This window comes from Nelumbo lutea, chromosome 4 (genome assembly GCF_056320005.1).
Source record: "Nelumbo lutea isolate HS-2025 chromosome 4, American lotus-T2T, whole genome shotgun sequence".
NCBI lineage: Eukaryota > Viridiplantae > Streptophyta > Magnoliopsida > Proteales > Nelumbonaceae > Nelumbo > Nelumbo lutea.
In genome coordinates, this window is record NC_142687.1 from 42,674,120 (window position 1) to 42,699,738 (window position 25,619).

Here is a 25,619-nt window from a genome sequence, read left to right on the forward strand (position 1 = left end):
GTTTACAATTTCAGTTTTGAGAAATATTTAAAAATTTTCGACTTCATGGAAGCATTACAAAGAATGAATTGCTGCAAAACTACATAAAATGTTAATATTTTTGTTTGGTTATTTACATATTAATATAGACATGACTACTACTGGAATGCTAAGATAGTAAAAAAAGTAACAAAATGATGGATACGGCAATATTAGTAAAAAAGTTAACAAAATGATGAATACAGCAATGCTAAAGAAGAAAAGTACCCATCATAACCACAGGATACTTTAATATGGGAAACACGCAAAAGTAATTTTGGAAGAGATATCTCTCACTGTCACTAACTTTTGGTATGCTCAGTCTACAAACTCTCTGTCTTTACTCTCCTTTTATGATATTTCCTTAAATATCAATACATGGATTATTTGTTAGGTGTATTTTGATTTTTTGTCTAATTTGTAGATACCCTAGAACCTTCTAAAATGAGAATTTTCGTGGAACTGTTGGGAAATTTTGTGGAGATTGGAAAATGGTTGACTCTTTGCTTATTAATTCCCTAAGCTTGCCAACCATAATTTGTACATATCCTAGAATCTTCTTGTTGTTGCTTTTTTTCTATTAGTAACCGTTCAAGAAATTTTAATGCAAATGAGAGTAGGATACTTGCTTAGCTGAAGTCGGATAGAATTTCCAGATTACCATGTCTGTCCATACATGTTGATGATTCTCTCAGAGGAAGCATACAAGTTAAATATTCTGGAATTCAGCTCTGTTCATATAAAATCAATTTGACTCCATCTCACAGTTCTAGGGTCAAGGATTGGCATCTATGAAACCACCAAAGTCATTTCCTGCAGAAACAATGTTTCCTCATTCCAGGCACACAAGGTTTTATCACCTTGCATATTTAATAGAGTGGGTTGCTGAACTTGTAGGGGATATTGCCAATGAGGGTGAAAAGTTGGTTGCAGATGAGAATTTTGAGGAGAATGTGGTTTTGGAGTTACAAGGGATCAATGAGCATTATAAGGATCTGATTGATTTCAAGAAGATTACTCTAGCAGTGAAACAATTCAGAAGTCGGAAAAAATCGAAATGTTCAGGTTTCGGAAGTTTTTTGCTAGGTTAAAAGGTGGTTTATTTGGTATTGGTTCGATCAAGTAGGTAAAGAAAACAAAGAAAGTTTTAAGAAGAGGTAGAGAGGTTCCTATTTAAATTGTTAGAAGATCTGTTTGGGGTTTGGTTTCTATGCTTTTAGGATGAGTTGGTAATTTTTTTTGGCTTGAGTTTGTTGGGTTGAAGCTAATATATATATATATATATATATATATTTTTTTTTTGTTTTGTTTTTGTTTCTGTTTAGGTTTGATTGAACGTTTCTGGTTTTTTTCTTGTTTTGGTGAGATTTGTGTCTGCGGTTGGTTCTTTATGTTTGATTGAGTTTTTGGGTTGGTGTTGCAGTTGGAAGTAGGTTTGTTTTCTTTTTTCTCCCGGGTGTCTGGTCACCTTCCTTGTATTATTTATTTTCCTTTTACTAAATTTTATTTTATTGCCTACTAAGGTTATCCATTGGTTGAAATCCTGTGATCTTTTTAAGGATTTATCAGTTGAAGACATTTATAGAAGTTGGGGTATTGTGGCATCTACTACTACTTCCAAAGCTACGATACAGGAAGTTTGGTCCCTGCCGGCACAACAAAGGGTGAAACTGAACTTTGATGGAAGCTCTATAGGTAATCCAGGCCCATCTGGTATAGGAGGTGTTTTCAGAGATAGTGAAGGCAAGATAATGGCTTTGTTTTCAGGTCCAATAGGTGTTGGAGATTCCTTAAGAGTGGAAATCTTGGCACTACATCAAGGTGTAAAACTGGCCAAACAATTGGGGCTACAGCAGATTGAGATAGAGGGAGGCTCCAAGTTGGTAATTGGATGGATGCAATCAGGGCAGCTGGGAATTTGGCAATATAGACAGTTGATAAGGGAAATTCTTAGCACAACAAGGGAGGTGGGTGTTTGGTTCAAGTGGGTAAGGAGATCAGCAAATGGTTTTGCTGACGCCCTAGCAAAACAAGGGACTGTAAGGGAGAGTCTTTATTGGGCAGTGCTGTAATGTTTGATGTTTATTGGATCAACCTTTTCTAATAAGGGTTGAATTCTGTATTTCAGTTTAATTTATCTCTAATGAAAGTTATCGTTTCTGATAAAACAAAATATTTTATTTTATTGCCAAAACAAATTCAACAAAGTGGAGTCCATTAAGGAGTAGTATCTATACTACTATTAAAAGTGTAAATGAGAGTGGAAATTTTATTTGACTAAAATACCCCACTTTTTGAATTTGGTCCATCTATAATTGTAAGAATAGAAATGTAATGTGAACAACCATTTTATTTGACTAAAATACCTTTCATTAAATCTATATTTAAGATATTAATTCACTGAATCCTATTCTTGACTAGAATACCCCTATTTTTGAATTTGGTCCCTATTGCAAGGGTACAAAATGTATTTTGTATTACTACATTTTTCCTCATCCAACTCCTCTCATTAAGTCTTATATTTAAGGTGTTAACTCCCATTCTTTCGTTGAATCCTGTATTAAAGGATGTTTTACCCTTGTGTAAGATTTGGGGGGTTTTGCTCTCAGATGAGAAGATGAAACAAAAGAGAGGGACCTACTTCCAAATTTCTTATCAGCATGTCAAAGAAGCAATTCTACTAGACTGAGACTTATCTTTTAACCATCTCGTCATCTGGACTTGGCTAAAGAAACATGCCTGGAAGACATTGATTCAGAAAGTGGCTGTTTTAATAACTCCATCAGTTTCCATGTTAATCTTGCATGTTGATATATGGGCGATATAGCCAAGAATTGTTCAATAAAATTGCTGATTCTCATTTGACCATGCACTTGGTGTGTTCATTTCTCAGTTAGCATGACTGATTTTTCAATTTTGTTTATAGATATAGATTGATTTTTCAATAAAGTTATGCATTTTCCTATTTATTATTCATTTGGAAGTATGTTCTAGAATATCGTGTAAGCTCATCAGACATAGTTTTGATCCCATTTCACATTTACTGTTTATGATTCACATATTTTGTTTTGTGAAGACTGTATTTTATCTCTTTGGTTTAATTTCCTAGGCTGTAGATGCAGTTCAAGCAATAAAAGCTACCAATGCAAGAGGGGAAATTAAATACCCTATCAAGGTCAGTTATATAATGTTTTAATTTATTATCCAAGTAGTCTGCTTGTGCATGTTCATATTGGCCTGGCAACCAAATTTGGAGAGATTGATGGGGGTGTTAGTGATTATTTAATGATTTGATTATTTGATTTTCTATTCTGAAGATTGACCATTGAATGTAGTTGTCAGGTTTTACTTATCTTCAAGCAACCATTTTTCATTAAGTTTGATTTCTTTTGTATGGTCATGGCTTTGAAAGAGACAGAGTTTCTTGCTATATGATATGTAGTAATACAATTCTCCTTCATGTTTCAGAGTATCAATATTTTGAAAGCTCATGGGAAAAGTGCAAAAGACAGTTATTTGCTGAATGGTTATGCACTAAATACTGGCCGTGCTGCCCAAGGAATGCCCATTAGAGTTGCTCCTGCAAGGATTGCTTGTCTCGATTTTAATCTTCAGAAGACAAAAATGCAATTGGGTATTCAAGTTGTAGTTACAGATCCTAGGGAGCTTGAGAAGATTCGTCAAAGGTAATCTATTTATCTTGAAATAATGTGCTGTGGTTTTCTCCTAATTAGTTTTTTCGAATCTTCATAAATAAGTCAACAATTTCAGCAATGTTTTTAAACCTTTTCTCCCTGACACTACACACATTTGGTGGTTGGACATGCAACATGTGCATAAAAAAAAGATAAGGAATCTCCGAAGACCCCATTTTTGCTAGTATTATACATTCATCCTTCTTAATACAAAACATTTTTAAAAGATAAGGAATTATAATTAAAATTAAAAAATCAAACTTTTGTAAATGAATTATGGATTTAGGACTCTAGCATGGATTTGTTTGGCATTGCCTCAAGGGGCTTGGTATAAAGCGGCTCATAGAACTTGGGTAATGTGATTGTAAATGAAATGAAGTGATTAAATTTTCACATGCTTGAATTCTTGAGTGCATGAATATGTTTCATATGTTATATTTAATTTTATTTTACATTTTTACTTTGAATATGCATTTTATGTTATGTTATATTTAAATTTGATCAGAGTTTTGGGCAGTCAAGAAACAATGTCCAGAAAATGAATGTGGCAGAAATGCAAATGCTAAGATGGATAAGTGGAAAACTAGAAAGGATAGGATCAGGAATGAAGCCATCAGTAGGAACCTAGGAGTAGCTCCAATAGGTGATAAATTAGGAGGGAGTGGACTAAGATGATTTTGGTCATGCATGTAGAAGATGACCAACAGCTCCAGTTAGAAGAAGTGATTTGTTACGAGTGGAAGGGGCTATAAGACCTTGGAGTTGACAAAAAAGGACATGGGTAGTAGTAAGAAATGATTTAATCACTAATAATTTAGCAATGAATATGTCTTTGAATTAGGACGTATCGGCAAAACAGGATTGATGTAGCTGATCCCATATAGTGGGGATAAAGCATGGATGATGGTGATAATAATGATGAGACTTTTTAAAACATTTAGTTTAAAATATATGTATTTTTATATAATACCATTTTAAATATTTTAATTTTTTTGCATTTTTCTGTTTTTTTTTTTTAAATTTTTGCCCCTTGCTTCAAAAAGGCGCACACCTTTCCTTGCACTTTTTTATGCCTTGCGCTTTTAAAATACCAGTCTGGCGGTCTCTGAGTTTATTGCCTGCTGGTCTAGAAAAAAGTGTTAGAATGTCTCCATTGCAGTTAACACCACTAGTTCTGGATGGGCCTGGATTACCTCTGTTGCAGCTGTCAAGATTAAACTTGATTAAGTGAGTTGGAGGAAGTTCCCATTGATGGTGAACAACAACCCTCATTATGGAGGAGTTGACAACCAGCAGCTATCCTTTAATAATGTCGTCAGTGGAGAAAGAGTTTAACCCATTGTTTTAACTCATTGGACGATTTTCGTAGTAATGTGGCTCTATTAATAACCCTCCTCTCTTGGGTCTTGTCTCTAAATAATTTTCAGTTCCTTTCCTTTCAAATGGCCCACAATATTTGCATCCCTAGTGCATCTCCATAACATCTTCCTTCCAGTTGGTTGATTGAAGAAATTGTGGTAAAAAATAGTTAGACACATCCGAAGGAGGGTTCCATCTGCATACAAAGGGAGCAAAAAGCCATTTCCAAATATCCCATACGGATAAGCAAAATGGTCTATTGGAACAAGATTCATGAAGTTGACCGCATATAGTTGGGACTTGGGATAAGGTTTGGATGGTGGTGAAGTACTTTTTCCACTGGCATTACAAAGAAGGCATATGAGTAGATAAACACATTGAGGCCTTTTTCCTTAGAAGTGTCTCACAAATATTAAATATCAATCTTCATTAGGGTAAAAGCCTGCATACTGGTTTGGTTCGGAAGGACCTGGTTTTGTTTTAGTTTGTATTGTTTTTTTTTTTTTGCTTGGATCCACCCACCCTCCACAAATCCACCACATGGCTTGCTAGCTCAAAAACAGTTCCAAGGATAGAGATTGAGAGGATGCCCAAAAATTCTGACTTCAGTGGTCTTCACTGAGTTTCTTCTCTCCATGACCAGGGATCTCTTATATCTGGATTAGCCTTGCTGCTACATTCACATCCATTGGTGTAAGCAACACATCCATGTAATCTTAGATTGTCTTCAACTATGCCTCGTTTTGCAAGCATAGTTCTTTATTTGTTCTTCCACCCTTTTCCAATCTTTGATTGTCTTAATCTATCCACCCTGTCCATTAGGGGTGGATTCGAGCTGAGCTGAGCCGAATAGTACCAGGCTTGAGCTCGGCTCGAGACTATTCTACAAGGCTCGAGCTCGGTTCGAGCCAAAACCTTGAGCTCGAGCTCGGCTTTGCTCGGCTCGTTTTATATTTTATAAATATATTTAGAAGAAATATTTTATTAAAATAAAAATTATATATAATTTTTTTATTTTATATTTAAAAAATTAAGAACTATATAATTAATAATTATAATATTTTTATTTTTTATTTATATATATATATATATATATATATATATATATATATATATATTCGAGCCGGCTCGCGAGCCTCATGAGCCGCTGAAGCTCAGCACGTTTAATAATCGAGCCACTGAATTGGGCTCGAGCTTGTTGCCACCCCTACTGTCCATGTAGATTGCCTCATCCAGGGACCCTTGTAAACCACGCTACAGAATCTTCATCCAATTCTCTGCTTCCCTGATCTTTAACAGCTGCTGCAAGTTTTTTCTAATCTCCTCTAGTTGGAAAGTTTTGGCTTCAACTATGCATGAATGGTGTACATTGTTTTTATATTTTATTTTCTATTTTACAACATTATTTTTATTGCTCAATGAGTCAGCGTGTATTGATGTTTATTCTATGATTCTTTTTCTTCTAAAGGTTTATCATGAATTTCAGACATTTTTTTGATCAGTAACAAAAGATTCATTGCCTATATAGAGAAAAACAGGTTTACAAATCAGGCTCATTAACCTGGACCCCTGGTAGTATTACAATACTGTCCAGAACAAATGGCCCCTTGATACCCCTTGCTTGGGAAAGAAATATGCCAAGCTATCATGAATTTCATTTTCACAATGTTTTCATGGTTTGCATAATTCTATAGAGCTTAAATTTTGACTAAAATTTACACCGAAGTCAAATTTTAATGCCTTGCAAACTTACACTGAAGTCAAATTTTAATGCCTTACAAACTTACACTGAAGTCAAGTATATTAGATCCAAGTTATTATTTTGTCAAACTGGATATTTTTCCATGTGATTTAAGCATGTACTTTTGCTTTTTCTAAACCACTGATTAGATTTTTCCAATTTCTAACACAAAGTCAATCATAATGATAATGCCAATTAGGGCCAATTTTCTGGTGAAATGGTCAAATCTCAAGATGACAAGTGTGAGAATGTGGGTTTGAGTGTGAGGGTGGACATTTTGTTTAACAAAAGCCAAAGGTTAGGTTTGTATCCTGTCAACCTCTCCTAAGATCCATGATGGCTAGGGTCAACATTGTGTAATTGACCTTTAATGTGGATGCCAGTGCTTAATATGAAGCAAAACCATGTAGTATGATATTAATTAAAACAAGGCAATGATGCATTTTTATACTCAGTTTTTCTATGTTGGTTCAGTGCAGTTCTAATTATACTTGCTATCTTTGCAGAGAGGCTGATATGACAAAAGAGCGTATTGAAAAGCTTCTGAAGGCAGGTGCCAATGTTGTGCTAACAAGTAAAGGGATTGATGATATGGCACTCAAGGCAAGATTTTCTACATTTTAATTATTTTACTATCTACTATTAGCTCTGGTGTGTCATGTTACATCTGTATGGTGTGGGCGTGGATGGATATCTGGAAGTTGGATCCATGTTAGCCCAAATTCTTGTGATATCACTGCTTAAGATGTGCCTGTTAGGTGGAGATTGGAATTGGAATATTCTCGAGAGAGCAAGCGAGCTTTATTTAATATGCGGAGTGTATTATTTTTAACTAATAATGGGATAATAGCAACAAAGGAATTCAATAATCACTTTACAACATGACAACTAAAAAATAAAGAAAAAATGCCGAAGTTGTTATCATGTAATGTAATCCCCTATACGAGACTTAACCGTTTGTGCAGTGTAGAAATCTCCATTTTCTAATATCAGTATTTTCAATTATATTATAAATAATATATATTGCTTGCATGTCAAAATGCATCAACGCCTGTCATTCCCTCATACTTGTTACAGAAAAATGGGTGCAGATTTGGCAGATTTTACTTGGAATTCTGTAGCAAAAATTAAGGATCTGGGTGCAATATATAGTGTTCAGGACCGTAATACATAAATGCATCTACATGGACTTTTTCTGGCACGAGTAAAGATTCTGCATTTGAAGCTGGTAGAATTCTCTGACAACATTCTCCTATTAAACTGTAATGATTTGTGCGTATACCTTTCTGGTTGGATTCCGGAGTCTGTAAAAGGATTCTTTGAATTTGTTCTTCCATTTTGTGGGTGTGAACTAGCACTTTGTTGGGTAAATAGTTGGTATGGTGGTGATCTATTGATGCAGATACAGAAGCAAGGAAAAAAATCCATGGAGAAATAAATCTGTTTTTCAATTCTTACATCAAGTTTATATTTTTTAGTTAGGGCTGTTCACGGGTCGGGTTGAGTCGGTTTACTGAGATTTTTCCAACCGACCCGACCTGGTCGGGTTACCTGAAATTGAAACCGAAACCGACCCTGTGTTAAGAAAAACCGACCTGGTCGGTTTGAGTCGGGTTGGGTCGATTTTGGCTCTAAGTTCAACCATGGTAATAAATTGGTAGATTGGGTGTCAGAGAAGTAGCTAGCAACATCATCCAGCAAGGAAAGCACATAAATTAAGAGAAAACAGGCCAATAACTTTGTGAAGCAGGAGCACCCCCCAATCAAGTTATCAAGAAAATAGAAAGTCAAGCTGTATTAGAGAAAGAAGACTGAAATTTGTATATTTCAAGAAACCTTCTAATCTAAGTAAAAAAGGACACCTAATTCTAATTGTAATTGGTTGCCTATTTGGTGTAAAAGACCCGAACCATCGGTTTATGATTTTTTACAACCCAAAACCGACCGGTGCTGAAGAAAACCCGGCCGACTCGGGTTGGGTCGGTCCGGGTTGGTCGGTTTGGTCAGGTTGGGTCTTCTTATGAACAGCCCTATTTTTAGTGATGCTGATATTAGTATTTTTAAGTTTTATTTATTTATTTTCTACTTCTAGGTGTCTAAGGAATAGGGCCCAGAAATTTGCTTTTATTTTGAAATTATTATTTTTGGTATCATTTAAACTTACTATATATACTAATTCCCATGATTGCTATTTATAACAAAATCATGATTTACCAGTCTTGTTATAGTTGTATTGCATCGTCTTTTTAACTTTGCCTATAGTAATTCTATTATTTGCTCTGACACATAATAGGTGCATCATGCAATACATTGTGTATTTTATTTTTCCAGTTAGCAATGCTATTTCCATATTTGGGTTTCAGTAAGCTGCTTTATATTTGAACAATTTCTTTTCTAAACACATGCATGATCCATCAAATGCATAGCATATTTATCCTTGTGTTATAGATGTAGTTCTAATATACTTTTTCAATTCTTATTTTAGTATTTTGTAGAGGCTGGGGCAATTGCCGTGAGGCGCGTTCGCAAAGAGGATCTGCGTCATGTTGCCAAGGCTACTGGTGCAACAGTTGTAAGTTTCACAGACATTTTATTTATAACTTTTCTGACTTCCTAATGTGCTTCTGAGATTTAATGTTCTGATTCTTGACTACCTGTAAAAAAAGCAATAGTTAAAATGAGGTCTTTTAGGTATACTAATGTTTCCTTTTGGTAAATTTAAGGAAGAGAATGGTTGTTATCCTTAGAATATTCTTAATTTTATTCTGAATTGTCAAAAACTGTTTGTAAATTTTGATGTTATCTTTACTGTCTCTATGAATAATAAAGATACTGGACTTTCAGCCAGCCCTATAAGGAATGAATTTCATCAGAGATTTATTCAACTTCCCAATTAGTTGAGTGGATGCGAAATGCCAACTATATTCTAGTAATCTGGGCTAGGCTATTGTGAATACATTACACTTTTTTTGGGAACTGACATATTTCACCAGCTATCGCTTTTTTTTTTTTTTCCGGAAGTGACTTAAATGACATGATTTATCACAGGTTTCAACCTTTGCTGATATGGAGGGAGAGGAAACATTTGATTCATCACTTCTTGGTTATGCTGAGGAAGTTGTTGAGGAGCAGATTTCTGATGATGATGTGATTATGATAAAAGGGACCAAAAGTTCAAGTGCGGTGCGTATTTGTTATAGCTTCTAAGTTTTATCTAACCTCCTGAACCATGGACCTCAGTCTTTAAAGTTGGCTTGTCTACTATATCTATTTACCAGGATGTAATTGATCCGGTGGAATGTAAACTGGCTGAAACTATACTGCTTTTGTTTCACTTTTTTTTTTTTTTTGATCAATAACACTTTCATTAATTCATCAATAGAAGATTTACAAAAGGAAGACAAACACGCTTATCTTCCAAGAGCAACAAAGAACCTCAAGAAAAGGAAAAAAAGAAAAGAAAGAAAGAAAGAAAACACACTACAGTTACAGCTTGGCCCAAAAAAGTGAGTCCCTTTCAGCCCCTTGTTTAGCTAAACCATCAGATAGGGAATTAGCCGATCTTTTAACCCAACGTATCTTAACTTCCATCTCCCGCACCAGCCACTTGAATTTCCTCCTCTCATTATTGTACTTCCATAAACCATTGTGATCTTTAAGCAGCCACCCTATCACCACCTCTGAATCCCCTTCAATTAAGAGTTTCCTGATGTCCAACTCCTTAGCTTTTTGGGTTCCTTCCATAACTGCAAAGATATCAGTTCTAAGGGAGTTACCCACTCCAATTAGGCCTGAGAACATGGCAAAAATGATCCCATTTTCATCCCTAAAAACACCCCCAATCCCTGATTGTCCCGGATTTCCCCTGCTACACCCATCAAAGTTTAGTTTCACAAAACCACTAGGTGGAGGGGTCCAAGCCACACACATTACTGACTTAGTTTGTGTGCAACTTGCAATTTTACCCCACTTCCTCAATAAGTCATCCACAGTGTAATCTGTGAAAAGCTCCAAAGATTTCAGCCACTGTACCGCCCTAATTTGAAGCCCTCAGATCTGCTCCTCCTCTCTGGGCTTCTGAGAATATCCTGGAGTTTCTTTCTTCCCAAAGTGTCCAACACACTGCAGCCCTTAGTCCTCTCCACATTGTCCTTCCCCTTTTTATCCACCACCTGAAAAAAGAAGGGGAAAAAAAGGCCTTGCAATCCTTTTTCTGAGTTTGTATCCCTAATAACAGAAATTCCAGCCTGGAAATTCCTTTGGAACAGGTTTGCCTGCCTACACATGTGTTCCAATCTCCTTGCTTTTAGATATTGCCTTGCCAAACCCAAGACCACAATTAGTATTAGATAAACTCAGGCGTTTAATTGAAATATTCTGTATGACCTGTGGTGTACTCTAGGTTCACAGGAGCTGAGGAATTATGCACCCATCTTGGATGTTAGCATATTAGCATGGATTCTTGTGAACTTTTAGCCTTTAGGACGGTGCATACAGACTGTTTCATGTACCATCTCATAATTATATTAAGATGTAAGAAGCTGCCTTTGACTAATTAATCATTGTGCTTTATCTTCAATGGCTGAGCAAGGATAATACCTAAGCTTATACCTTGTAGGAGTGCTCACAGTTAGGTCAATTGAATCGTTGCCAAGGTTCAAAGTTTCACAATGTGTCGGACCGTATTGGCCGATACGTATTGTTCTGGTATAAGTCCGATACACGGAACACATAGAAATAATCTGTAGCGTTCCTTTTTGTATGTATTGGTCTGTATCGGGCCCTGTGTCGGACTGTTTCGTGTCTGTATCGGGCGATACGGTTCCGAAACAGTTCGATACAGCCTGATACAAGTCCCCTTCTCTCATTAATTTCATTAAATTATATTTATGGCCGAATTACCTCATTAATTTTATATTTACTCCTATAGTTAAGTGCAATTTCTTTCTCATTAATTAGTTAACTACTCCTGTAATTAATGCATAATTTTAAATTTGAATTTCAATTTTAGTGCCTAATTGGAATTCTCTTCTCATCATTGATTTCGTTAATTAATAACCCTCTTTCTCATTAAATTCGCTTTGTTAGTATAAAACTACAAACTTAGCAATAGCAAGATTCGAACTTTGGACATTAGGCTTTAACAACTAGAGGTTCACCACTAAGCCACACACATTTGCTTGTTATAGGTTTATGCATTTTTTTTTTTAAATAAATTTTCTCTTTTTCTTAGTGTATGCTTATCAATAAATGTTAGAATTAATTTTTAAAATTTATGTATTAATAAATATAAAGATAATATATATTGATTGTTTTAAAACTAATATATATATCAATATACATTTTAGTTTTTTTTTGTTTTTTCATGTTATAGTTATTTTTTTTTGGAAAAGGTAATGTAATATTTATTGAATCACAAACTTCACATAAAAGATAATGTAATATTTTCATGTTTTAGTTATTCCATCATTTGTGAATAGTTACTAAGTGTGTCCCGATATCTTGAATTTTATATAGACCATTAAATTACAGTTTTTTTTTTTTACTTTTAAGTAACTTATTTACATTCATATAAAACTTGTAACTATCGTTATTAATATATTTTTAGGATTTATTTGAGTTTTTTAGCATATTTATGTGTATCTTGATTTTTCGTCCGTACCTGTATGTATCCAAAGCATATCCCAATACATCTCTTAAAATTATCTTTCCGATACACCTTACATTTCTGATACTTTAAACCTTGATCGTGGGCCTATTTTCCAAACTGAGCCAGTACCACCGGTTTTTGAAAACTGTTAACCGAAACTGATCAGTTTGATTTTTCAGCTTTTTAATATTTATAATAAATATTATAAATAAAATTTAAATATATAAGATAAGTACTAGAAATGCATATAATATATGAATTATAAATAATATGTTGAGGATTTTACAGTTATTAATATTAGATGTTCAAATGTTGACATGGTTTTTACTTAATATAGATATTTAATATGGTGTGACTTCTCTTCATTTAACTTTCTTTGGCTATCTCCTTTTCTCCATAGGTCTCTGTCATCCTCAGAGGTGCAAATGACTACATGCTGGATGAGATGGAGCGAGCTTTGCATGATGCGTTGTGCATTGTCAAGAGAACTCTTGAATCCAATGTGGTAAGCCTAGACTCCTTACTGTTTCTATTGAGATAATATTTTAAGATTTGAAATTCAGTTTTCCCTACAAGTTACTTTCAAATCATGTATTCAACTTCCTGTGTGGAACATCTTTTCCCTGTTGGGCACATCCATCAGTTTTTCAACCTGTTATTGACCTGCCGGTTGGCCAGTGACCAAGGTGCAATTCCGGTTTGGTTCAACATACCTGTTAACCTAGATGGTTGAACCATTCAGCCGCTCGACTTGTTGACTGTGTTACCAGGTCTTTTTATTATTTTATTTTTCTGAGATGTTTTTATTATCTTGAGTGACATCATGGATCGATCCATTGAACCAGATGGTTAAACCAGTGACTTGTTCACATTCTATTCAGCTAGACTGGAAGATGTTAACCTTATTAAACATGAACTTGTTGTAGGGACGATTCCATGTTTGAACCATCAATTCTACCTGTTAGGAATGAAACTTCACTAGAACCCATTTGGCCACTTCTTAGGCCCTGTTTTTCTGCAGGTAAGTTGGGTCGGGGTGGGGGGGGTTGGTCATTAAATAATGTACATGTTGCAGTAGTTGCACTCTTTCTAGTAGCTGATGTGGAAGAACTGTGATCAGTTTTAATGTTCTAAAAACTGATGCAGAGGTTGAACTGGTTTCCTTCCGAGTGGACAGGTCACCAGTTCAGCCATCTGGGTCAATGGTTGACAGGTCACCACTTCAACTGTCTGGATCAATTGATTGGACAGGTCACCAGTTCAACAATGTTTTTGAGACGTATGTGATGTTTCTATTTCCTTAAAAAATGATTCCAACTCTATTGACAATTACCTCTCTTTCGTAGTAATTTGGGGATTATTGATTGAAGGAAATAGGAGGATATTAAAAAGCAAGTCAGAACGTATTCATAGAATGTATACCGTCTCCATTAAATATCGGTTCCAAAGACTTCCAAGTCCTGCAAATGTCTTGTTAAGAAAGAGTTGAAGGATGTGTGGTATTATTCTTTTGTATCAGGTCTTTTTCCCAGTGTTTAGAAAACCGGACTGGACCAATTGGTTGCACTGGTTGAATCATGATCTGGACCCCTTGTTGGTTTGGTCATACCCTAAAACCCACAAGGTCACAACTCAAGAAAAAGTGGTCAAAATCGTCTGACCGTTCAGTTTAACCGGTGAAACAGTCCCGGTTTTATAAGACTGCCCAGCCACTTAATGAATGAAGGATTCAAAATACCAATGGTATTTTGTGTATGTCATCTTGTTACCAATAACCCACTACTCTATGCCTCTTTAATGTATATATTTGCTTTAATACACCCACATTTTAAAGAAAATGTGAGTTGAGAGGCTTGAACCCTGGTCATTTGCTTTACAATCTAGGGATAAGTGGACTGCAGTCCACATCAATCCACAGGCAGGATTCATCTGACCTGGGGGTCAGTTTTCTGAGGTGGACTGAACTATAAAAACCCCTACAAATTAAGGAACTAACCATCTATCCCTAGACTCAAAGTATAATAACATTTGGAAAATATATTATATATAGTATTCATGTGACTTTCAGTATATATGTGCAGTCCGGTTCTCAAATAGTGCTATTTCCTTGTCTTTTGGATGCACAACCAGTTGATGGACTTTCTTTGCACATAAGGTTTATAAGTTCTATCCTTGTTACTATATTTAGCTAAACCTTATATACACTAAACAGTTCAGAAGTACTTCCATATTTATCAGCTACCAAAACATAAACAGATAATATCACGTCTGCTGATCAGTTTTTTGACATGCCTGAGTAACCTGGGATTCTTCTGCATGGCAATTTGATTGAGGGTCCATCTTATTCTCTATACCATAATCATGTGACAAATATCCACCACCTAAAGATCCTTGCTATATGTCCAAGGTTAGCAGTCAAATATTTTAAGGTAAAAGATTGAAGTTTTGGATGGCTAATATGACATTGAGAAACTCCGACAAAAGGTGGCTTATAGGATTGTTATATGGATAATTGATTAGTTGAACGTGTAGCCAATCCACAGGTTCTGGGTAATAGGGGCTATTATCCAGGCTAAAGGTGAGAGTTTAAGCCTGTCAGTGTGACTGTAAATTGATGTAAAGAAATCCTATTTAGATGACTCAAGGTTGAATCTGGATGGAAAAGTAACCACTCAGAAAGTAGGATGAAAAATTCAGGTATTTGGTTGGGCTTAGTATAGGTTTTAGGGGATTGGTACAGAAATGACTAAGAACTTTCATATTAGTCCAAAATGTCATAAGTAGGGACACAGGGTTTGATGAGTGTGGTAAGGATTTGTCTAGGGCTCTATTTAAAACAGCATAGAACTTTTAAAAAAAATAACAAATTGAGATGGTAGAATTAAATAAATAAAAGAATAGGACTGCCAAAACCAGCTCCAGTAATTTATGTAAAGTTGGAAAACCCAAAATCGTAGGTTTTGGCTTATAAATTATTTCTTGGGCTTGGACTGCTGGCATAAACTTGTAGGTCCTTGATGCTGGGTTTGTATGGGCTCATAAAATCCTGCCTGTTGGCCCAGCATGTCAGAAACCCATGTAGACCTTGGATAAAATTATGCTTCTATTCTTAGCCTGGCCCTGATCATTTTCGAAGGTGAGTAACATTACATTCCTTATTCATCAAAAAAAAAAAAAACATTACATTCCTTGATGCCGTGTAAAATGAGAGTAGGATATAGTCCAAAAGAAATTTGTTCATAATTACTATGAAACATCATTCTGCGTCCTATTTCTCATTTCCATGACCTGGGGTGATGTAGGTGGTAGCTGGTGGTGGTGCGGTTGAAGCTGCTTTATCTGTCTACTTGGAGAATCTTGCAACAACCTTGGGATCCCGAGAACAGTTGGCAATTGCAGAATTTGCTGAATCCCTTTTGATTATACCAAAGGTTCTCTTTGAACCAATATCATTTAATTTTATTTTGTTTGTTATTTATTTCATATCCGTTTTAGAATAATCTAAGTTGATGATGCCTGTATTTGGTGCAGGTTCTTGCTGTAAATGCTGCAAAGGATGCCACAGAATTGGTTGCAAAGCTTCGGGCATATCATCACACTGCACAAACCAAAGCTGATAAACAGCACCTGTCAAGGTATTTTTTTCCCTTTCTTATTTTACTTTGTAGGCCTCTGTTTAAGCAGAGCACAAGGTTGGGATTCTGGTGATGGTTTTTCAGTGATTAAATGACCCTACTTTTCTCACGCTTTTGTGCATGAAGACCATGCATGACAGCTTGAATTGTTATGTCCAAGGCCCTCTTGTTGTTGCATTACCATCCCAAGCCAAAATTTCTTTATAGTCTGTAAAGAATGAGAATAGATTTCTTCTCCATATGTTAGGAGTATCTTATGGTAAAATGGTATAGATCTTTCAGTTTCTAAAAGCGATTTGAGTTGCTAACTTGCTATACTTGCTGCCACAAGGAAAGATATTGTGGGGCAAACTTTCGCTGTTTGGAGCTTCCTCCACATGACACGTTACCCCCACTCAGTCCCTTGCTTGTCTTTTTGCTTAAAAAAGTGAGAGCAATTACTCTTTAACCCACATCGATGGCAATGTGTCATGTGCAAGAAGCTTTCAAACAGCCTGGGTTGTTTTTTACAAACAGCCAGGATTTTTCCCACATCATGCAATCTATTTAAGTAATGCCTGTTCAGGCTATAATACCAAAAAAAAAAGGTAACGCCTGTTTTATCTGTCTAATTTACTTTTGACATTCTCACTGTTTCCTTCTGATGAAAATCTGCATCTCAAGTCTGCAATTGTTTTCTTTTTATTATTGGTATAGTGCCTTGCTGCATTGTGAATTCACCATTCCCTTTTTCCTCCTGTGTTGCAGCATGGGGCTTGACCTCTCAAAGGGAACTATCCGTAACAACTTAGAAGCTGGAGTCATTGAACCTGCAATGAGCAAGGTGAAGATATTGCAGGTAAAGATTATAACCTGTTGAAATCAGTTCATGGCCGTTATTCTCAACAATTGATATCTAAATCCGTTTCTCCTTTTTTTTTTCTAGTTTGCAACTGAAGCTGCCATTACAATTCTGCGGATAGATGACATGATCAAGCTTGTCAAAGATGAAAATGAGAATGCGGAGGAATAGAACTTCAACCTAAAACATAGTTGAAGTTGTCATGTGCATGTTTTTTCTACTTCAGAACTGTGGTCCCAGTCCAGTGTGGCCCTCTTTTTTGGAGGGGGTATCGATTTTGTGGATGTTTATGTTGTTTTTTGTTTGTATTCAATAGCCTTGACTGTTTCAAGAATGTGTTTGTATCCTGGTTTCAAATATTCCAAATTCTGCGAGTACTAGAAATCCGTAATTGAAGGACTGTAGTTCAACAAGAGCATGGGTTCTTCATTTAGTCCGTTCCCATATCTAATAGCATATGAGATGAAATCTTTTGAGTTTACTCGTCAGTCATCACACCTGTCTTTGTATGCGGCTTCCCAACCGTGGTTATTAAGCGTGATTACGTGAAATGGTAGACGGCTGCTATGCTGTGCTTCCAGCATGTAATAGGGTGGACATGAATGTTTCTTCCCACATGCGTGTCATCAGTCCAAGTAGTACACTACCCACATGCAAGCTAAGCTAGTCCACTTTGCCAATATGCTTTATAAAATTCGAGAGCAATTTTACAATTTTGAGGTCCCTAAGACATTGAACAAATTCTTCATCCAATGGGTCGAAATAGATGATGGGGTATTTTTGTAATTTTAATTTGTAATTCATACATTAGTCGAAATAATTGAGGGTATTTAGGTTTCTTTGTCTTTTTAACTAACGTCAGTTACTAAACTGTCGCAAACTGAAAGTTCAGATATTAGATTGTTGCATTTTATTGGGTATTAAATTAGCATCCGGCCTAAACTACAGGGTATGTATCGGGAATTTTCCCTAAAAATAATTACATTATGCAAAACATAGGAAGGAATGTTGACGATTTATTGGAATAAAAGAAGAGTCTCAAAAAGAGTTTCATTGACAAGTATTAGTGTATAAAAACAATGGTTTTGTTCTTTGCAAGTAAACCACCAATGAAGATCTGATTATGGTTGAAAACTAGTATCCTTCCTATAATGAGAAGACTGTATATCACCCCAAACATTCTGGGCCCTCCGTCCAACTTGTGATGTGTCTGACATAAAGTTTGGGTGGCAACCGAAGCTGATGCGCTTATAGAGCTGTGTGAAGGTTGGAGATGATGCTGACTTGGCTTGGTGGGTAATATATGGAGGGGAACATCTTCTGTACTTAAAAGTTATTATTCACAGGAGATGTTCCCAATGCATGGTGGATGTGCATGTGAGGCGTCCCTGTGTGAGGAGCAGATCCCGTTCTTGGAGAGTAGAGATGACGTGGAAGCAAGAAAAGAAAAAAGGGAAATTGTCTAAAACTCACCGTGACTTTTCAGCACTTCCCTTAAACTCACCATAACTTTTCAAAGTGTCAAGGGAACCCCATGCCAGTCCAAAACTCACCATCCAATAGAGCACTGTTAGTGTTCATTAACGGAAGTTGTTTGTTCACATCAGCATGCAAGAAATTTTCATGACTGAACTGCCCCTGAATGTCGAGTCAGCCTTATTAAAATATGAAACACAATGCACAACAGAAGTCAAAAAAATGAAAATTCTTTTTCTTATGCTGATTCCAAATATTAAAATAAAAATATTTTTTTGAAAACCCTACCAAATAAGAACAACATTGTACAAAGAGATTATGTACAATCATCCACATGGATTCGATAAGGGCCCAATAAAAAACAAACCTTAATGGCTACTTCTGATTATCTTTCAACAATGCATGGTTAACTTGAGCAATTAATGCAGCAGCATTTGGTTGTTCATCAAATGACAAAAATCTAGTGTTTACTAAAGAAATTAAAAATCAAATGTTAGCCTTCCAAGAAACAACTAAAACCAAAATAGTAGTATGGACAAACATTTTTCTTTAAAAGGAAACATTAAATAACGACAAAATGAAATCTACATGGAGAGGTAAACTTGTTAAGCAATTCATCGTGGGAAACCATAGAATATATAAATAAGTGTAAGAAAGTAGTTTCCCAATACCACTAATGGACAATGTTTAGAAAGGTAGGTGTATATAACATTACATTCTTACCATTCTTTTCTGAGTACATCAGTAAGTCAACACTTTGACCTCACAAAGGGTGGACATACTTTTTCAGGAAAAACCATTTTCTTGGTCAAATGTATATATCGACTCAATATCTTTGGTTCAGTCATATTGAACAGGACTGTGAGCCATGTCAAAAGCCATCTGATTGCCAGTCAAGATCTAATGGTGCTTCAAATGATCACAGAGAAGAATTTTCAGCCTGAGTAAACTAGACACCCCATGAGCCATCATTATATTTAAGGTCCATTTCGTTTCCAGGAATAGGTGCCTGGAATCGGAAAAGTAATGGCCCATTCCGGTAAGAAGAATGGGATTCCGATTCCCATTCTAGGGAGAATGGGGGGAATGGGATTCCCATTCCAGAGTTTATCAAGAATTAAAAACCCGATGACAAAAATCCTCCCAGGCCCTAATACTAATGAAATAATAAGTATTATTAACTGCTTTTAATCTATTTGAAATTTAGCAACCAGCACATTGCCACCGAGGGTCTATACCAACACTTTTTTTTTTTTATATATATATATATATATGGAAAAGAACGTAAAGTTAGTACAAGTGATATACTAAAATGTTTGTACATTAGGGCCATTACTTGGCTTAAGGATAAAACCTCGGGCTTTCAGAACCAAGAGGAAGTATTACAGAATACACTAGGAGAGGCACCAGCTGCAACCCCTCCAACCCTTCAGGTGGGGGTAACCTGCTCATGTGCATCTTTGTCTTCAAAGAGAACTGCTGAAATAAATCCAGAGATTTTAGCCACATTATAGCCTTGTAGAGAATACATTCCTTCAGATCTTGTAGGCATCGCACCTTTTCTTGAAATATTCTGTCGTTCCTTTCTTTCCACACTGTCCAAAGCAGTGCTGCTCATGCAATCCTCCACATTATTCTTCCTCTTTAATGGTGCAAAGCAAAGGCAGAAGGGTCAAAAAGCCTGCTAACATCTGCTGGCCTGTTCCACCTGCATCAAAAAATCAAGAGCTAATCCCACAAATCTGATGCAACAGTACAGGAAATTAATAAATGGTGTACTCTTTGCAAATCCTATGGCATGGAAATGAAGTTTTGAGTCTCAGAGCAGCTACTTTGTGCCAAAAGAAAAAAAAAATGCCAAAGATTAGGACCATATCCAGTCCACCCCCTCCCTCCCAATACCACAGATAGCTGGGACCAATATTGGATAATGACCTTTAAAATGTTTGTACATTATTTACGGTCCCTCAAAACATGTGATCCCTATTCACACCTTGTTTGGTTAGTGTATCAACCATGTCATTCCCTTCACTAGGACTCACCCAACATTAGCCCTTAGGTCCTTCATTTGCATTCTCCCTTACCATTTCCTATATCTCCATAGTCCATAGCTGGATTTTGTCGTAGACATTCCACAATAATGCATGACTCACCTCCCACTAAACTGTCTGTAAAGTCTAGAGAACTTGCAAGCTTTAGACCAAATAGTAGTGACAAGAGTTCTGCCCATAAAAAATTGTACATCATCAGTTAGAAAGCGACAGAGAAATGTTGTACAAAAAATATTGCATGGCTCTTTAAAGAGTGAAGGGCCACAGAAAAATAATTGCCCCCAAACTCCATAAAAAATGTGTTTCACAAGGCCTAGATTTTGTTTTCCAATTGGGAAATAAAACAATTGAGTATAAATAAACAATGCATTGATGCAGAAATAAAGAACTTTAAAGTAGTAGATATTGTATTTTATTGAGTGCAAAACCATGTATAAGATTTTTTTTTGGGTATCTTAATAGTTGAGCAAGGACAGAGAAGGGTGCACATGAGACCCATACCACAGGTTTGATCCTGTGTCTCTGCTATGGGAGGGTCTTTGGCAAGCATGTACAAGATGGCGAACTTCTTATTGTTGAATTGTTGGTCTGAAAGCATACCTCAGTAAATGTTTCAATATAAAAGACCTAGGATTTCTACATTATTTTTTTGGAATCGAGTTCATAAGGTCAGATTCCGGCATATTCAAGCATCAGCGCAAGTATATTCTTGACATCCTTAAAAATTTTGGAATGATAGGATGTCCAGTCCACATCCAATGACTCAACATCAACACTTGGCAACAGATAAGGGACCTACACTTGCACATCCAGATTCCTATCGACGATTTGTTGGAATACTCATTTATCTAAATGTCGCATGCCCAGACATTAATTATGCCGTGCATACGTTAAGTCAATTCATGAACAAGCCAACTCAAGCTATGAACACTGCTATGCACATACTTCGTTATCTTAAGGGCACCTTACATCATGGACTGTTATTGTCATCCACTAATGGCCTCGTGATTAGAGGTTTCTGCGACTTCGATTGGGCTGGCTATCCACTTACAAGACGATCCACAACAGGCTACATCACCTTCCTTAGAAAGTAGCCGAGCATGTTTAACTGCTGAAGCTGAATACGGGTCGATGGATGTTGCAACTAATGAACTGCTATGGTTAAAATGTCTATTCACTGATCTTGGCCTCCATCATATTAGACCAATGCTTCTCTTCAGCGACAACAAAGCCGCTCTACATATTGCATTCAATCCAGTCTTTCACAATGGCACAAAACATATTGACATCAACTATCATTTTGTGCACCAACACCTTCAAGCCGGAACTATTTCTACACAGCACATCTCTACCTCTGACCAACCAGAAGACTTATTCACCAAAGCTCTCAGCCGAGACCAATTTCACGCGCTCATATCCAAGTTGGGCTTAGTTTGACGGGGAGTATAGGAAGAAGACAGAGTCAGTTGAAAAATTAGAAGGTTTCCATTTTCTGTGTTCGTGGTAGGAAACTTTTTAGTAACTAAACATCTCCGAAGTACTAAATATATTCTCTTCTTTGCGTCCTTTTCTTCAGAGGTTTCAAGCGAGATACGGCGTTACAAAGAACACAAGATGGGTCGTCTGAAACTCAGCATGGATCTCATAGCCAAAGAGAAAGATCGCTTGACCACGTTCCGCAAGAGACAGAAGGGGCTGAAGAAGAAAGCCTTCGAGTTCTCCACTCTCTGCGACGTCGACGCCTGCGTTATCATCCTTGGACCGAAACAGCCTGGAAACGTGGGCCCGGTTACGCTGGAGACATGGCCGGAGGACCCAGCCGAAGTCCGTCGGATTATTGAGCGGTTCAAGAACCTCCCCAAGGAAGAAAGAGAGCGACACAGCCTTGGTCTCGGTGACTTCTTGGTGGGCCGAAAGAAGAAGACGCTGGACGAGCTCGCTCAGCTGCGGCAGAAGAACAACAACGAGACCCAGTACCCTAAGTTCCTCGTTCAGCTCAACAATTTCTATGAAGAAGAACTCAGGCAACTCTGTTCGGACGTTGATTCCAAGCTTGCAGAGGTTAATACGAGGATTGATTGGACGAAGAAGCAGAAGTTGCAGGAAGAAATGGCTGGGATGATCGAGTACTACACTAACCCATCAAAGAACTGTAACCCCTTTCCTGATCTCGTGTACTTGCCATATGAATATCACAGCTGGAGTGGTATGATGGATGATGGCGTGCTGAATCAGCAAGTTCTATCTCACCACCCTCTGCCCGTTGGTGTCTTTCATGCAAATACGATGATGACCCAGATGATTGCGATGAACGATAGTGATGATCATAGTGGGCCCACTGAACTGTGCCAGTATCCACTCGGTTGCCCTCTTACGGTGGGACCCTGCAACCAAAGGGTAGCAGGGCCGTCGAACACGCAGCCAATGATGCCATCATATTTTCCATATGCCGTGCCTGGGTTTGTTCCGATGCAGATGCATCATCCTAGCCATTGTTTGCTCGATGAGTTCTCTTATGATTTGCTAGATTTCTAGATGAAGCAAAACAAGTGGTGTAAAGGGTTTGTCTGTCTGGTAGAGTTGATTATGAGAAGGATTTTTGGGTAGAGTTAGACGAATGAAGGTGGAGAACGTTAGGGATTAACATATTATTTTATTATTTTTTTAGAAGGGATTAGCATATTAATGGGTTTAGTTTATTTGGTGGTTTACTTGCAAAGAACAAAACCATTGTTTTCATACACTAATACTTGTCAATGAAACTCTCTTCTTTTATTCCAATAAATAGTCAATATTCCCTTCTATGTTTTATATAATGTAATTATTTTTAGAAAAAATTTCTGATAGATACCGTATACTTTAGGTCGAGTGTCAATTTAATATCCAAACTTTAAAATGCCACAATCTAATACCTAATTTTCAGTTTGTGACAATTTAATACTTGCCATTAATTAGAAGACAGAAAAACCTAAATACCCCAGTTATTTCAACTAATATATGAATTATCGATTCCATGCTTTCGTTGAATTACAGTCCTTCAATTACGGATTTCTAGTACTCGCAGAATTTGGAATATTTGAAACCAGGATACAAACACATTCTTGAAAGTTGAAACAGTCGAGGCTATTGAATACAAAAAAACAACATAAACATCCACAAAATCTAGAAAAAGCATGCACATGACAACTTGAATTATGTTTTAGGTTGAAGTTCTATTCCTCCGCATTCTCATTTTCATCTTTGACAAGCTTGATCATGTCATCTATCCGCAGAATTGTAATGGCAGCTTCAGTTGCAAACTAGAAAAAAAAAAAAAAAGGAGAAACGGATTTAGATATCAATTGTTGAGAATAACAGCCATGAACTGATTTACTTCAACAGGTTATAATCTTTACCTGCAATATCTTCACCTTGCTCATTGCAGGTTCAATGACTCCAGCTTCTAAGTTGTTACGGATAGTTCCCTTTGAGAGGTCAAGCCCCATGCTGCAACACAGGAGGAAAAAGGGAAAGGTGAATTTACACTGCAGCAAGGCACTATACCAATAATAAAAAGAAAACAATTGCAGACTTGAGATGCAGATTTTCATCAGAAGGAAACAGTGAGAATGCCAAAAGTAAATTAGGCAGATAAAACAGGCGTTATCTTTTTTTTTTTTTTTGTATTATAGCCTGAACAGGCATTACTTAAATAGATTGCATGATGTGGAAAAAATCTTGGTTGTTTGTAAAAAACAACCCTAGCTGTTTGAAAGCTTCTTGCACATGACACATTGCCATCCATGTGCTCACCTTTTTTAAACAAAAAGACAAGCAAGCGACTGAGTGGGGGTAACGTGTCATGTGGAGGAAGCTCCAAACAGAGAAAGTTTGCCCCACGATATCTTTCCTGGTGGCAAGTATAGCAAGTTAGTAATTTAAATCAAGGTTCAAAGTATTGGAAAGGCAATTTTAAGATATGTATTGAGATATGCCTTGGATATGCATGCGTATTGAAGAAAAACTAAGATATGTCCAATCATCTCTAAGCATGGACTTGAACTTAGATAGAAAGCCCATGTCACCCTTGTTATCTCCTCCACCATTGCTCCTCATCCACGAAACCACGTCTTCTTCCTCTCCTTGTCCATGAGTAAGGGGAATTTTTATCTTTCTCAGTAAAACATCTACAATTATCATGTAGCAGTACTTTTCGGTTGAGGCAAAATAATTTCAACACGTAAACTGGGAAAGGAGTAGAACGACTGGAGTGTTGAATGAAGTAAAATGAAACCGAACATGATGGGCATACAGATAGAAGACAGTTTTTGCAGGGGAGGAGAGAAAGGGGAAGGGGAATATGAGAGATCGGGGGAGAGAGAGAAATGTAAAGAAATCTGAGGTAGAAGGGATTACTGTCCTGCTATTTATGTACGGTGAACTTGGGGAAGATGAACAATTTTTTTACCAATTGTTTGAATAGTTATTACTAGGGTAATATAGGAATTAAAAAAATATTGTAATGGTAGATTTCAACGGAAAACTAATAGAAAGCGGCCTTACCCATAGTACAGGGGGTCTTTATAATTTACCCTTAAATATATATAGCTAAGTGAAGTGGGTAAGATAGTGTTTTTAAACCTGACCCAGAAATGAAATGTTTGTGTTTTTTTAAGTTCCACCATGTTATAGGGCTAAATGGGTCAACCTGTGATATGATAAATATAGGGAAAAAAACCATGAGATAGAGATGATATGGAAATGGACTTGACCACTCAAAGTAAAATTTGAAAATAAATAAAATATAAATAAAAATATAGAATGGTTCTAACCGAACAGGTTAAGAGATTGCTGGCTATTGTTAGTTAGCGGTTTGGGGGTGAAATGTATATGAAAATCTGACCAGGTGATGGGTTGACCAGTCTGACCAACTGCTTCAATTGCTGGTTAAAAAATAAAACATTAGACCATTGGATTTTTATATATATATATATATAATTATCAATTATTCACATGGATGAAATGGGTAAGGGTATGTACTGGTTACATAAACATGGAATTAATTAATTTTGAGCCCATCATAAGGTACTCTAGTTTGATTATTGGTCTTATTGGGCCACATTAATGGTTGGTTATTTATCTTTACCATTGTAAGTATATGTGGATTGGCATCG

General features: G+C 36.5%; 2 protein-coding genes and 1 long non-coding RNA gene across 3 annotated transcripts in view; 2 read left to right on the forward strand and 1 right to left on the reverse strand.

Annotated features, from left to right (window-relative positions):
* Nucleotides 1-17,352, forward strand: part of LOC148855446 (T-complex protein 1 subunit alpha) — a 33,394-nt gene extending 16,042 nt beyond the window's left edge. The window contains exons 8-17 of the mRNA XM_088940880.1: nucleotides 3,128-3,193; nucleotides 3,487-3,704; nucleotides 7,320-7,416; nucleotides 9,299-9,385; nucleotides 9,862-9,996; nucleotides 12,864-12,968; nucleotides 15,766-15,894; nucleotides 15,995-16,098; nucleotides 16,846-16,936; nucleotides 17,024-17,352. Of these exons, the coding sequence (XP_088797006.1) occupies nucleotides 3,128-3,193; nucleotides 3,487-3,704; nucleotides 7,320-7,416; nucleotides 9,299-9,385; nucleotides 9,862-9,996; nucleotides 12,864-12,968; nucleotides 15,766-15,894; nucleotides 15,995-16,098; nucleotides 16,846-16,936; nucleotides 17,024-17,110 (1,119 nt within the window). The 3' untranslated portion in view covers nucleotides 17,111-17,352. The remainder of the gene's footprint in view (nucleotides 1-3,127; nucleotides 3,194-3,486; nucleotides 3,705-7,319; nucleotides 7,417-9,298; nucleotides 9,386-9,861; nucleotides 9,997-12,863; nucleotides 12,969-15,765; nucleotides 15,895-15,994; nucleotides 16,099-16,845; nucleotides 16,937-17,023) is intronic.
* Nucleotides 17,353-22,050: 4,698 nt separating this feature from the next.
* On the forward strand, nucleotides 22,051-23,150 carry LOC148855447 (agamous-like MADS-box protein AGL90). The gene has a single exon (XM_088981856.1). The coding sequence runs from the start codon at nucleotides 22,081-22,083 to the stop codon at nucleotides 22,999-23,001; it is 921 nt and encodes a 306-aa protein (XP_088837982.1). The 5' UTR covers nucleotides 22,051-22,080; the 3' UTR covers nucleotides 23,002-23,150.
* Nucleotides 23,151-23,492: 342 nt separating this feature from the next.
* On the reverse strand, nucleotides 23,493-24,088 carry LOC148855448 (uncharacterized). The gene is made up of 2 exons (XR_016112626.1): nucleotides 23,862-24,088; nucleotides 23,493-23,765 (listed from the first exon to the last, which is right to left on the reverse strand). It is a non-coding gene; the product is annotated as an uncharacterized LOC148855448 (long non-coding RNA).
* Between the last annotated feature and the right edge of the window lie 1,531 nt (nucleotides 24,089-25,619).